This window comes from Scyliorhinus canicula, chromosome 11, assembly GCF_902713615.1.
Source record: "Scyliorhinus canicula chromosome 11, sScyCan1.1, whole genome shotgun sequence".
NCBI lineage: Eukaryota > Metazoa > Chordata > Chondrichthyes > Carcharhiniformes > Scyliorhinidae > Scyliorhinus > Scyliorhinus canicula.
In genome coordinates, this window is record NC_052156.1 from 148,157,087 (window position 1) to 148,171,369 (window position 14,283).

The 14,283-nt window shown below is 46.0% G+C and overlaps 1 protein-coding gene across 6 annotated transcripts in view; it reads left to right on the forward strand.

Moving 5' to 3' along the window:
• The window catches only part of LOC119973485, a 69,116-nt gene extending 61,014 nt beyond the window's left edge, over positions 1-8,102 (forward strand). For 4 of the 6 annotated variants that reach the window (XM_038811706.1, XM_038811711.1, XM_038811705.1 and 1 more), the window contains 2 exons: positions 719-739; positions 6,314-8,102. In XM_038811706.1, coding sequence (XP_038667634.1) covers positions 719-739; positions 6,314-7,846 — 1,554 coding nt within the window. In that variant the 3' untranslated portion in view covers positions 7,847-8,102. The remainder of the gene's footprint in view (positions 1-718; positions 740-6,313) is intronic. The other 2 variants (XM_038811710.1, XM_038811709.1) reach the window with 2 other exon arrangements.
• Positions 8,103-14,283: the final 6,181 nt, after the last annotated feature.

The following is a 14,283-nucleotide window of genomic DNA, read 5'->3' on the forward strand; positions in this document are numbered from 1 at the left end:
TCACCACAGACCACATGATACCTAAGGGTAGATGGGCATCAGTCACCCACAAATAATATGGTAACTGGGAATAAATGTCCACAGCCTGCCTAGGAGTTGAAAACATAGAACATAGAACAGTACAGCACAGAACAGGCCCTTCGGCCCTCGATGTTGTGCTCTTGGTATCTTCAATGAACTGGTTCATCTCAAATTCCTGTGAACGATACGTGGCTAAATCATTAACACAATTAAAGTAAGTCGGTTAGTTGTCACTATAAAGCAGCATCCAAAAATTTGACACAAACCAGTCAAGTTAACCATGAGCTGATGGAATCACTGAATCCTAACTACACAAGTTAACTAGATAAGGATGGAAAATGATCTGAGAATTATACTTTGTGGTGATTGTCCCTTTAAAGGCAACACAGCAGAGTATAGGTCACATGACCTATGTTGCCTTTAAAGGGACAATCATCACAACTTCCTATGGTAGGAATTAATGATCAGCTCACGTTTCAGTGGCGTATGGTAGCTTTAAGGCTAAAAGGCCTGCAGGTCACTTAAGCTGCCCCACAGGCAGCAAAACACCACACTTAATGTTTGCATGTGACCATTCAAATATTTGCCAAGATTTTTTAAGGTGTGACGCTGTCTCTGACTGGGAAGAAAATCTGACTCATTTTCTCTCTCTCCTTCATGCCTCATTTTATTTTTGTTCACCACTCGCTGTTCTCAGAGGTTAAAGTGGTTCCAGCTGGTGAGTGTGTGGGATCGTTGTGTGTATTCTACTTTCTGCCTTTCCAGTGGATTCAAATTTACAACAAGCTGATCAATTTAGGGACTGTCTCACCAAATCCAGTGGGGCTGTAAGTTTGAATCTGGAGACTGTCCATAACCCAGTTCCTCCCCTGTCTCCAGGGATTGAAACTGTTCAATTCTCCTTTGACTCACTGGATAGACACAGCACAACATCCAATTTATACAGTTTTTGAATTATCTTCTGACAAAATTCTAAATAGGCCAAGTGAATCTAGGATAAGAATATTACTCCACAAGGTAATGAATGTTTAGAAGGGATTGCCCCCATGGAAGTGGCTGAGTTTGATAAGATCAATTTTAGAGCAAATTGAACATGCATTTGGTGAGAAAGTTAATTGAAATTTTTTTTTTAAAAAAAAATATTTTATTGAGGCATTTATATTATACATTTTAAAACAATGGACAACCACACACCCAAAACCAGCCAACATGGCTTACATAAACAACACCCATAAATTCCCCACCCATCCGCCCCATCCTTGTCCACTGCCCCCGCCTCCTCTTTTTAACCCCCGCTGACAGCTTAGTTCCGACCCAAGAAGTCGACAAACAGCTGCCACCTCCGGGCAAACCCTTCCATCGAGCCCCTCAGGGCGAAATTAATTTTCTCAAGCTTGAGAAACCCTGCCATGTCACTCACCCATACCCCTCCGAGTCCCTCCAGGCTAGCAAGATCCGTCTCCAGGCTATGAGGGAAGCAAAGTCCAAGACATCAGCCTCTCTCGCCCCCTGGATTCCCGGGTCTTCTGACACACCACAAATCGCCACCTTTGGACTGGGGACCACCCTTACTTTCAGAATCCCCGACATAAAGTTGGCAAACCCCTGCCAGAACCTCCAAGCTTCGGACAGGCCCAAAACATATGGACATGGTTCGCGGGACTACTCGCAAACACCTATATTCCACCCCTTCCAAAAACCTGCTCAACCATGCGACAGTCATATGTGCCCTGTGGACCACCTTAAATTGTATCAGACGAAGCCTGATGTATGACGAGGACACATTAACTCTCCTCAGGGAATCCTCCCACAACGCAGCCTCCACTCCCACTCAACTCTTCCTCCCATTTCCGCTTCACCTTCCCTATCAGAGCTCACTTTCATTTCATCAGTTCCTTATAGATTTCCGATACCTTCCCGTCCCCAACTCCTGCTTTCGGCGCCACCTTATCTTGTAACCCCTGGGGCGGCAGGTGCGGAAAGGTCGATACCTGCTTTCACATAAAGTCCCTTACCTGTAAGTAACGGAACCCATTCCCAACGGGCAGCTCACATTCCTCCTCCAAAGCTCCCGTCTATAAACAAATCCCCAAACCGCTCGACCACCGCCCTCTGCCACCCCCGAAACCCCCTATCCAGACCCCCAGAGCAAACCGGTGGTTGCCACATATTGGTGCCTGAACCAACTCCCCTCCAGCCCATGTGCTATCGCCACTGTCCCCACACCCTCAGGGTCGCCAGGAGTACCTGGCTGGCGAGTATGGCAGAGGCACTGTTAAAAGTGCCTCCAAATTAGTGTCCCGACATGAGGCTGCCTCCATCCGCTCCCATACCGAGCCCCTCCCCCACTCCCCATTTCCTGACCATCGCAATATTCGTCACCCAGTAGTAATTTATAAAGTTCAGGGGATCCGACCAACAACAGATCGTCCGAATAAAGCGAGACCCTGTGTTCCACCCCCCCACACTATCCCCTGGCAGTCCCTTTTGACGCTCTCAATTCCATCGCCAATGGCTCCGTAGTCAAGGCAAAGACAATGGGGAAGCGGACATCCCTGCCTCATCCCCTGATACAGTCTAAAATAGTCAGAACTCACCCGGTTACTCCACACGCTCGCCACCGGTGCCTGGTACAGCAACGGACCCAGTCCACAAATCCCTGTCCAAACCCAAACCACCTCAGAACCTCCCACAGATAATCCCACTCCCACTTCCGATTGAAGGCCTTCCCTGCGTCCATTGCGACCATAACCTCCACATCCCGTCCCTTGGGGGCTTCATTATCACATTTAATAATCTCCTAATATTGGCCGCCAGATGCCTCCCCTTCACAAACCCCGTCTGGTCCTCCCCTATCACCCCGGCACATTGGCCTCAATTCTCAAGGCCAAGATCTTGGTCAATAACTTGGCTTCCACATGTAATGTGAGATCGACCTATAACACCCACACTGCTCCGGATCGTTATCCCTTTTAAAATCAGGGAGGCCTGCAATAGCATCAAGGGGAGCACCCCCCACTCCTTCGCATCGTTTTACACCCTCACCAATAAGGGCCCCAGGACCCCCGAGACCTTTTTACAGAACTCCACTGGATATCCGTCCGGGCCCGGGGCCTTGCCCGACTGCATCGCCTCCAACCTCTCCATCACTTCTACCAGCTCAATGGGGGCTCCCAGACCCTCCACCAGGTCTTCCTCCACCCTCGGGAACTCCAACCCCCTCCGAAGACCACCTCATCCCTTCCTACTCATACAGCCTGCTGTAAAAATCCCAAAACACCCCATTCACCCCCGAGTACAAATCCAAGTTCTCCCCCCTGTCCTTCACTTTCCCGGTCTCCCTCGCTACCTCATGCTGCCTCAATTGATGCGCCAACATCCTGCTTGCCTTCTCCCTGTACTTGTGAACCGCCCGCATCAGCTGCCCAACCGCTTTCTCCATGGATAAAAGCCCAAACTCCATCTGCAGCTTCTGCCGCTCCTTCAACAGCCCCGCCTCCAGGTTTTCCGAATACCTCCTAACCGTATGCAAGATCTCCTCCACTAGCCTCTCCATCTCCACACGCTCTGCCTTCTCACTGTACGCCCGTATCGAGATAAACTCTCCCCTCACTACCGCCTTCAATACCTCCCACAACATGGCCGCCGAAACCTCCCCCATATCATTCATCTCCAAATACCCCCGAATGGGCGCCCTGACCCGCTCACAAACCTCCTTGTCCATCAAAAGCCCCACAGCCAGCCTCCATTGCGGGCGCTGATCCCTTCCCTTATTTACCCACAAGTCCACCCAAGTGGAGCATGATCCGACACAACAATCACTGAATATTCCACATCAACCACCCCAACAGCAGTGTCTTATCTAGCACAAAAAAGTCAATTTGGGGTACACCCTGTGCACGTGAGAAGAGCGAAAATTCCTTTGCCCTCGGCCTCCCAAACCCCCACGGATCCAACCCCGCCCGCCCCCATGTGCTCCATAAGCCCCCTCAACTCCTTCGCTACCGCTGACACCTCCCTGACCTCAAACTTGACCAATAGAGCCTTGGATCCAGAACTGTATTAAACCCCTCCCCATTATCAACCGGTGCGAGTCCAAATCAGGAATCTTCCCCATAAATAGCTGACCGAAAGCCAGGTGAAAAAGGTCGGTTTTAAGGAGCGTCTTAAAGGAAGCAAGAGAGCTAAAGAATCAGAGAGAGAAAGAATTCCAGAGTTTAGGGTCTAGTCTGCATAGCCACCAACAGTGGAGCAATTTAAAATCAGGAATGCACAAGATTGCAGAATAGATGATCACATGCATACAGTCAGCATGGTTTTGTGAAGGGTAGGTCATGCCTCACAAACCTTATCGAGTTCTTTGAGAAGGTGACTGAACAGGTAGACGAGGGTAAAGCAGTTGATGTGGTGTATATGGATTTCAGTAAAGCGTTTGATAAGGTTCCCCACGGTCGGCTATTGCAGAAAATACGGAGGCTGGGGATTGAGGATGATTTAGAGATGTGGATCAGAAATTGGCTAGTTGAAAGAAGACAGAGAGTGGTGGTTGATGGTAAATGTTCAGAATGGAGTTCAGTTACGAGTGGCGTACCACAAGGATCTGTTCTGGGGCCGTTGCTGTTTGTCATTTTTATAAATGACCTAGAGGAGGGCGCAGAAGGATGGGTGAGTAAATTTGCAGACGACACTAAAGTCGGTGGAGTTGTAGACAGTGCGGAAGGATGTTGCAGGTTACAGAGGGACATAGATAAGCTGCAGAGCTGGGCTGAGAGGTGGCAAATGGAGTTTAATGTGGAGAAGTGTGAGGTGATTCACTTTGGAAAGAATAACAGAAATGCGGAATATTTGGCTAATGGTAAAATTCTTGGTAGTGTGGATGAGCAGAGGGATCTCGGTGTCCATGTACATAGATCCCTGAAAGTTGCCACCCAGGTTGATAGGGTTGTGAAGAAGGCCTATGGTGTGTTGGCCTTTATTGGTAGAGGGATTGAGTTCCGGAGCCATGAGGTCATGTTGCAGTTGTACAAAACTCTAGTACGGCCGCATTTGGAGTATTGCGTACAGTTCTGGTCGCCTCATTATAGGAAGGACGTGGAAGCTTTGGAACGGGTGCAGAGGAGATTTACCAGGATGTTGCCTGGTATGGAGGGAAAATCTTATGAGGAAAGGCTGATGGACTTGAGGTTGTTTTCGTTAGAGAGAAGAAGGTTAAGAGGTGACTTAATAGAGGTATACAAAATGATCAGAGGGTTAGATAGGGTGGACAGTGAGAGCCTTCTCCCGCGGATTGAGGTGGCTAGCACGAGGGGACATAGCCTTAAATTGAGGGGTAATAGATATAGGACAGAGGTCAGAGGTGGGTTTTTTACGCAAAGAGTGGTGAGGCCGTGGAATGCCCTACCTGCAACAGTAGTGAACACGCCAACATTGAGGGCATTTAAAAATTTATTGGATAAGCATATGGATGATAAGGGCATAGTGTAGGTTAGATGGCCTTTAGATTTTTTCCATGTCGGTGCAACATCGCGGGCCGAAGGGCCTGTACTGCGCTGTATCGTTCTATGTTCTAAAGGGTGCTGGGGTTGGATGAGATTACAGGGATAGCAAGAAGCCAGCCCATGGAGAGACTTGGAAACAAGGATGAGAATATTAAAATCAAGGTGTTGCTGAATTAGGAGCCAATATAGTTCAGCCAGCCCAGGGGTGATGGGTGAATGGGATTTGATGCAAGTAAGGCCATGGGTAGCAGAGTTTTGGATGATATCAAATTTGCTCTATTGTTTTCAAGGTAAAAGCATATTGAGGGAGCAGTAGAGGAACCTAGGCTCTGTACCTCGTCCATGCAATGTCTGCCATGGGAGCTTTTCATCGGGCAGTGCTGAGGGAGCTTTACTCTGTACCTAATCTATGTTGTACATGATCAGAGAGTACTATGCATGCCAGAGCTTAGGGAGCTTTACTCTGAGTCTAACGTGACTATGACAGTGGTCCATATACTTGTAAATTTCCAAGATATGAACTTTAAAATTTACCAAAGACAAAAAGCTGCAGAAAAATAAAGGCCGGAATTCTTCGGCTGTTCACACCGATGGGATTCTCTGGTCCTGCCAGCAGTGCGCCCCTTCCCGCGGGATTCTGGAAGTGTGGGGTGGCTTCAATGGGAATTCCCATTAACAGTGGCGGGAGCAGAAAATCCTGCTGCTAGCGAATTGGGTGCCGAGAAACACGCGGCTGTAGAAGCATATTCAAAATTTTTCTCACTTTCCTTCTTTACTTTTTTTCTGTAATTCAGGTTAACACCAGCAAACCAGAACAATCCTACAGTAATCTGGCCTATATAAATGAGGGGTTCAGTGATTGCAATGAAGAATCAACTTGCAATCAGCGGAGAATACCAAGAGAACTGCTTGATGCTGCACCAGTTCAAGAGCCAGAATGTGCCATAAAACCCATCCTGACTAATGGAAAACCTGTGCAAATCCCTGACTGCAAGTCCATGTGCATCAAAGCTGATGTAATGTCAATAGATATTTGTACTGATGCTGGAAATCAATGTTCAGAATGTAAGAATGAGGACCAAAATTGCCCATTAGGAGTTAACCTGCAACTGTCAGACACAACTGCCTTGGATGAGAGGCCACAATGTGAAAATAAGAAAGAGCCATTTCAATTCACAAAGGAAACAGTGCAGGATGCAGCTGTACACTCAGGCACTACGCCAGGAGAAATAAAGGTCTCAACCAACCCAGGAAAACAAGACTGGAAAACAAACACGGCAGGAGAACAAAAGCATTCAGTGTCCACAGCAGGAGGACTAGAGAGGCTGGTGACTGCAGATGGACAAATGCAATCAGTATCTGAAGCAGAACAAGAAAATCCAGTGGCCCCGTCAAGAGGACAAGAGCACATAGCATGTTTAAAAAGAGAAGGTGCAGCAAATTCAGTAGCAATCACAAAGCATGCAACAAATGCACAGCAGCCAGCAACAGCAGAGCACCCATCAGGTGCAAAACAGCCAGCGACAGAAGTAGCAGTGGAGCATCCAGTGGAATTACTGTATCCTGCATCCATGGAACATCCAGTGGAAGAAGAAAATTTAGCAGTTGAGCATCCAGTGGAAGCAGAGAAACCAGTGGCATTAGTGTCTCCAGCATTGACAGAGGTTTCAGTGACAGTGCAGCACCAAGTGGAAATGGAGAACCCAATGGAAATGGGGAATCAAAAGCAGACAGAGGAAGGAGAAATGGCAGTCGGATATCCAGCAGCCACAGAGTATTCAGTGACAGAAGGAGTAGTTTTACACTGTCCAACAACAGGAGTGACCATAGAGGTCCTGGAGGGAGTAGTGGTGAGAGTGGAAGCCACAGCAGCAAGAAAAACATCTGTGCAAACTTCAGCGGTGGTCACAGACATGCTAGCAGTGGCAGGAGTGGTCACAAAATGTCCAGGAGCAGATGTGGGCATAGAGAGGCTAGTGGCAGGGGAACTGGACATTGAGGGCCAGTCAGCCATACAAATGGCTGCAGAGAATCCAGCAACAGGAGGATCAGGCTTATGGGGGCCAGAGGGAGAAACACTGGCAGAAGGTCAAATGGAAGCCAGAGAAAGCCCATCAGCAGGAGAAGAGGCCCCAAAGATCGTCAACGTTGGTTCAGCACCAGGAGAAATTAGTCCAGAAGCTACTGGGCATCTAGGAGCTGGAATAGCCACAGAATATTCCGTTGCTGCAGAGGGCTCAACAGCTACAGATTACTCAACAGATGCTGCAGGAGGTGAAAGTTCTGTAACTCCAATGCAAAGCACTGCAAACATAGTTGTGCTTTAGAGAACAATGTACACCGTCACCTCAGCCCACCCCCATTCGGCTGATACGTTTGAGTAAAATGTGCAAAATTCTCACCATTTGCAGTGTGAAGATTTCTTGCCTTTAACCTTCAGACTTCAGAGAAGCATGAAATAGTCATCTCTTAAAAACCTTCTACTGTTCATCTGACCTGTATTCTGGCGGTTTTAGTACTGTTGAAAGGTCTGTTTTCATCCAAATTACGAAAGGCTCACTGTATTTCTGCAGCCAAAACTGAGGAATAGCTCATGAAAATTTTTTGTTTTATAATGAGAAGGAGGGATATGCCATGATTAGAACCTACAGCACTTTGATCAGCTTCTGAAAGAAAACGTTTGTATTTAATTTGTTCTTGGAATGTGGTCATTGCTGATAGGGCCAGTATTTATTGCCCATCCATGGTTGTTCTCGGGATGGTGGTAAGCCATCTTCTTGAATTGCTGCAGTCTGTGCATGAAGGTGCTCCCGCAATGTTATCTGGAAAGGAGTTGCAGGATTTTGAAATAGTGACAACGAACAACAGTGATATATTTCTGTCAGGTTGGTGTGTAAAGGAGGGTCTTGGAGATGATGTTCCTGTGCATCTGTTGCCCTTGTCCTTTCAGGTAGTGTTTAGTAGGTGGTGGCAAAGAAGCCTTGGAGGATTGCAGTATTGCATTCAGGGGATAGTGCACACAGCGGACAGTGCTGGAGGGGGTAAGTGGTCCTGATCAAGCGGATTGTCTTGACCTGGGTTGTGCCAATCTTCTTGATTATTGAAGTTGGATTAATATTTCAAATATGACCCTTTTATTAGAACTAGAAGGAACAAACCTACCTGAAATATGACCCTGTTATGCATTTCCAACCTTTTCTGATTTTTATTGATTATGTTTATTCTCCCATCTCATGATTTAACGTTGAACTATATGTCAGATTTAAAATCACAAGGTGGTTTCACCAGATTAGAAATGCATTCTTATAAAGTTGGGGGCACAAAATCTTTAAGACAGTGGCCAAGACTAAGAAAATTTTACTGGCTTAATCTTTCCCTAACATTCCCATCATTGCTGTATTCCAAAACATAGATGTAAGAGTACATGGCTTAATTTTTGGGGCAACGTTAGATTTAAATCAAACTTTAAGTACCCTAGTCATATTAATAGATTTTTGGCCTAATTTAAGTCGAAACCAAGGACTTCTGCATTGTCTGTGAGCAACTTCGTGACACTCAAAGCTTATGTCTGCACTCCTACAACTAACTTTAACATAGTAATACATCCCAAACCATTTAACAGGATAGATTGTCAAAAACAATTTGACACCACTCCACATTTGACACCAATCCAGATAAGGAGATATGCGTCCAAAGATGTGTGGGTTAGGTGGATTGGCCATGCTAAATTGCCTGTAGTGTTCTAATAAAAGTAAGGTTAAGGGGGGGTTGTTGGGTTACGGGTATAGGGTGGATACGTGGGTTTGAGTAGGGTGATCATGGCTCGGCACAACATTGAGGGCCGAAGGGCCTGTTCTGTGCTGTACTGTTCTATGTTCTATATTAGGACAGGTGAGCAAAATCTTGGTCAAAGAGGTACATGTTAAGGAGCATCTTAGAGGGATAGAGGGGCTTCCAGAAATTAGGACCAAAGCAACTGAAGCCATGATGGTCAAGTGTAGTGAAGAAAATCAGGGGTACACAAGCGGCCTGAATTGGAGGAATACAAAGTTCTTGGAGAGCTGTGGGGCTGAAGGAGGTTACAGACATAGACAGAGGTGATACCTTAGGAAAATCGGAAAACCGAGCACTTGTGTTCATCAGTTACTGAGAAGGCTTCAGAACCTAGTGTCAACTGTGATTTAGTTGGTGGTACTTTCACCTCTGTCAGAAGATTGTGGTAGCCCAAGATGGTGCCCTCCATATTAAACACCATTTGGAAGCACTGAGGGTGACAAGGACACAAAATGAACTCTAAGTGGGGGACTTCAATGTCCATCACCAAGAGTGGCTCGGTAGCATCACTACTGACCGAGCCTGAGTTCTAAAGGACATAACTGCTAGACTTGGTCTGTGGCAGGTGGTGAGGGAACCAACATGAGGGAAAAATATACTTGACCTCATCCTCACCTGCCTGCCACAGATGCACCTGGTAATGTGATGGTATGACCATCACATAGTCCTTGTGGAGACAAAGTCCTGCCTTCACATTGGGGAGCTTAGATCACATCATGTGATGCGGCACTATCACTGTGCTAAGTGGGATAGATTTCAAACAGATTTAACAACTCAAGACTGGGCAACCATATGGCGCTATGGGCCATCAACAGCAATAGAACTGTACTCAACCACAATTTGTAACCTCATGGCCTGGCATATACCTCACTCTACTATTACCACCAGCTAGAGGATCAACCCTGGTCCAATGAAGAGTGCAGCAGGGCAGGCTAGGGGCAGCATCAGGCATACCTAAAAATGACATGTCAACCTGATGAAGCTACAACACAGGATTACTTACAAGTCAAACAGCATGAGCAGCAAGAGATAGCCAGAGCTAGGAAATTCTACAACCAACTGATCAGATCAAAGTCCTGCCACATCCAGCCGTTAATGCTGGTCGACAATTACTGGAGGAGGAGGTTCATATCCTCATCCTGGGGGTTACCATTGACCAACATGTATTTCTCTATCTATCTATCTAACACGGAACTGGACTAGCCATATAAATACCATGACTACAAGAACAAATCAGAGGCTAGGAATCCTGTGGCTAGTAACACCTCCTGACTCCCCAAAGCCTGTCCACCTACAAGTCAGGAGTGTATTGGAATACTCCTCACTCGTCTGGATGAGTGCAGTTCCAATAACACTCGAGAAGCTTGACACTGTTGAGGACAATGCAATCCGCTTGATTGGCACCCATCCACAATCACTCCTTAACCACCAATGCAAAGTGGCAGCAGTGTGTACCATCTACAAGATGCACTAGAGCAACTCACCAAGACTCCTTAGGCAGCACTTTCCAAACCACAACCTCCACCGTCCAAAAGGACAAGGGAGAAGACACATGGGAACATCACCACCTGAAATTTCCTCTCCAAACCACTCAAAAATCTGACTTGGAAATATATTGCTGCTCCATCATTGTCACTGGGTCAAAATCCTGGAACTCCCTCCCGAACAGCATTGTGTACCTACACATAGACTGCAATGGTTCAAGAAAGCAGTTCACTGCCATCTTCACAAGGGCAACTAGGGATGGGCCATAAACGCTGGCCTAGCCAGCAATACCCATGAATGAATAAAGAAATGCAGCCCTTCAGATGAGTCGTTAAACCAATGTCCTTTCAGGTGGATGTTAAAAGTCCCATGGCACAATTTTGAAGAAATGCAGGGGCGGTTTTCCTGGTGTCCTGACCAATTCTTGCATCTCAATCAATATCACACAAATAGATTACCTTTGATTATCACAGTGCTGTTGCTTGCTGTGGGTAATTAGGCATTTCCTGTAAATTACTAGATTAGCTTCAAAAACTATGAGACATTGTACGGTCATGAAAGGTGTTATGTAAATGCAACACTTCAGTCAGCAGAAAGTTGCATGAATCAGAACAAAATACATTTTCCAGGTATTATAAGTGATTCATCAAATCCTCACATTACTTCATCTTGCAACTTGGGCTGTGATGAAAGGTCCTGGATGAAATATTGATTTTATTTTCCTCTTTCACTTGCTGATCAACCTGGTGCGAATTTTGAAGCACTTTATATTTTTAAGATTTCCTGTTTTTCTTTTGATTTTATCATTGCTGGGTTTCGCCTTCAGATTAAAACTAGTTACTAATTCAGAAGATTTCATTGGGTTCGATGGAGAAAGAGGAGTATGGAGAAGCATGTATATTCAGTGAGAGAAATAAATGTATAATGTTGAAAGAAATAACCGAAGGACATTTTACAATACAGGAACATAAATGTAACTAACTCATCAAATTGTTTACAAAGGAACAACTCTGGATACTTCGGCAATCCCACTCCACAATGATTTAAAACTAGAACCTGGTGACATTAACAAATACTTAATGCATTCTTGTCATTAATAAAATCAGTTGATATTATCTGTGCTAACATTCATTTGTTCATTTATTTCAAATGTGACAGGAATGTCATAAGAACATATTACGTGTTTTGCCACTAATAGCACTGCTAGTAATTTCTCAGCTTTAGTATGAAGCTATTCCTGGGTTTTGTTCCTCTTGCACCCCCTGAACAATGCCTAAGCTTATGTGTAGATGAGCAAGATTAAGTAAATTAAATATATTCAGTCTAGTATGACATGATGCCATTTACAATCAAATTGAAAATGTTGAGGAAACAATTGTGTTTTTAAAAAAACGACGTATTGCTGGGTTGGTCCAATTTAATAATGTAAACACCAAAAGCTATGCTCTGATAATGGGTTTTACTGTACTTGTATTTACAATGGCGAACGTAGTCATTAAATTCTACCCCAAATTTATAACATTCACATCAGATACTATGAATTCAGCTTCATGACAACTTGCATGTGCTTTATAGGGTATGGCTACTACTTTTTGTTTCAACCTTTGTTAGAATGTGCTCCAGAGCTTTTATCCTGAGACTCTATGTCCATGTTCTAGATTCCTCAGTCAGAGGAAACAACCTCTCAGTACCCTCACTATCAAACCCTTTCAGCACCTTGTATGTTTTAGTGTGATCATCTCCCATTCTTTGAAACTCCAGAGAGGTTCAATTTATCCACCCTCTCATCATTACACAACCTTCTCATCTCGCACACAATTCTCCAGGTGTCTCCTCAAAATCTAATACAAACATATCAAGATTGCCTTATACTTGTACTCAATCCCTTTCAGCAAAAGCTAACATGCCAAATGCCTTCCTATTTACTTGCTCTACCTACATGCTAACTGCCTGCATTCCTTCTTTCTTAACAGTAACATTTAAAAGATTTTCATTGTTTAAAAATATTACATTTTTCTATTCTTACGACCAGAAGTGAATAACCTCACACTTCTACATTATGCTCCCACCTGCCACCAGGTTGCCATGGGCACAATCAAATGGCCTTGTCATGCCTGATTCGGTGACGTGGCAAGACCGTTAAATCTTGCAAGTGGCTTCGCAAGAGATTTACGATACACGGAACGCCTCATGTTTGATCTTGCGAGACGCCGCGTTCTGGATCTCGCCCTTGCGTGGCGAGTTTCAGATTTACTTATTTAAATAAGTTATTCGGCTTATTTAAATATGTTAGCGCCCAATTCTCCCAAGGCCCAGGAATGAAAGCCCACACCTGGGATACCTCACCATGGTGTTGTTTAGTACTGGTCCACACAAATGTGGACCAGGTGTAACGGCACCTGGGGGGGTCTCCCAGGACATTGGAGACCCCCCTGGGTGGTTGGGCTCTGGGCAGGATGGTACGCTGGCACTCCCACTGGCATCCAGGCACCTTGGCACTGCCAGCCTTGGCAGTGGCACCTGCCATGTTGCCCGTGTCCGGGATCAGATTTAGTGCCCTGCCCTTAAGAGGTGGCGTGAAGGGGGGTACCCAAGGACCCCCTCAGTGGTAAGTTGGGGCATTGGTGGGGTGGGGGGGGGGGGGGGGGGGGGTGTCGGAGGCTGCGGTGTGTAGTCCGAGGGAGGGGTCGAGAGATCGGGACGGCATTTAAATATTGCGCCCTGATCTCTTCCTGCACTGACAAGCTGAGTTCAGTCAGCGCAGGAAGTGAGGTAAGTGCAGCCTTGGCAAGGTGTTCCTGACTGAGGCCAAAAAAAAAGTCCCGTTTGATAGCAGTCATTGAGAAAGATCCCGCTATACGCGCCCAAAACTGGACTCTGTTTTTGGGCATTAAATCAACTCCTAAATCTCTTTGCAACCATAGGTAGAATTTACAGTGCAGAAGGAGGCCATTTGGCCTATCGAGTCTGCACTGGCCCTTGGAAAGAGCACCCCACCCAAGCCCAGACCTCCAATCTATCCCCGTAACCCAGTCACCCCACCCCAACTAGGGACAATTTAGCATGGCCAATCCACCTAACCTACACATCTTTGGATTGTGGGAGGAAACCGGAGGATACCCACGCAGACACTGGGAGAACGTACAGACTCCACACAGACAGTAACACAAGTGGGAATGGAACTTGGGACCCTGGAGCTGTGAAACAACTGTACTAACCACTATGCTACCGTGCTGCCAATTTGTGTCATTCTCAGGACCTATATTTCCACTTAACTTTGTATTGTCCACAAACCTAGATGAAGAGACTTTGAGGTGAATGCAACATACATAGCCTACCTGCCTTAGCATTGTGCCGCTCCCGTTGTGCTGATCGCCACTCTGCTGGAGCAGACCAGCTTGTTTCCTCTAGTTCCATGCCAAGCTGGTCTATATGGACAGCACTG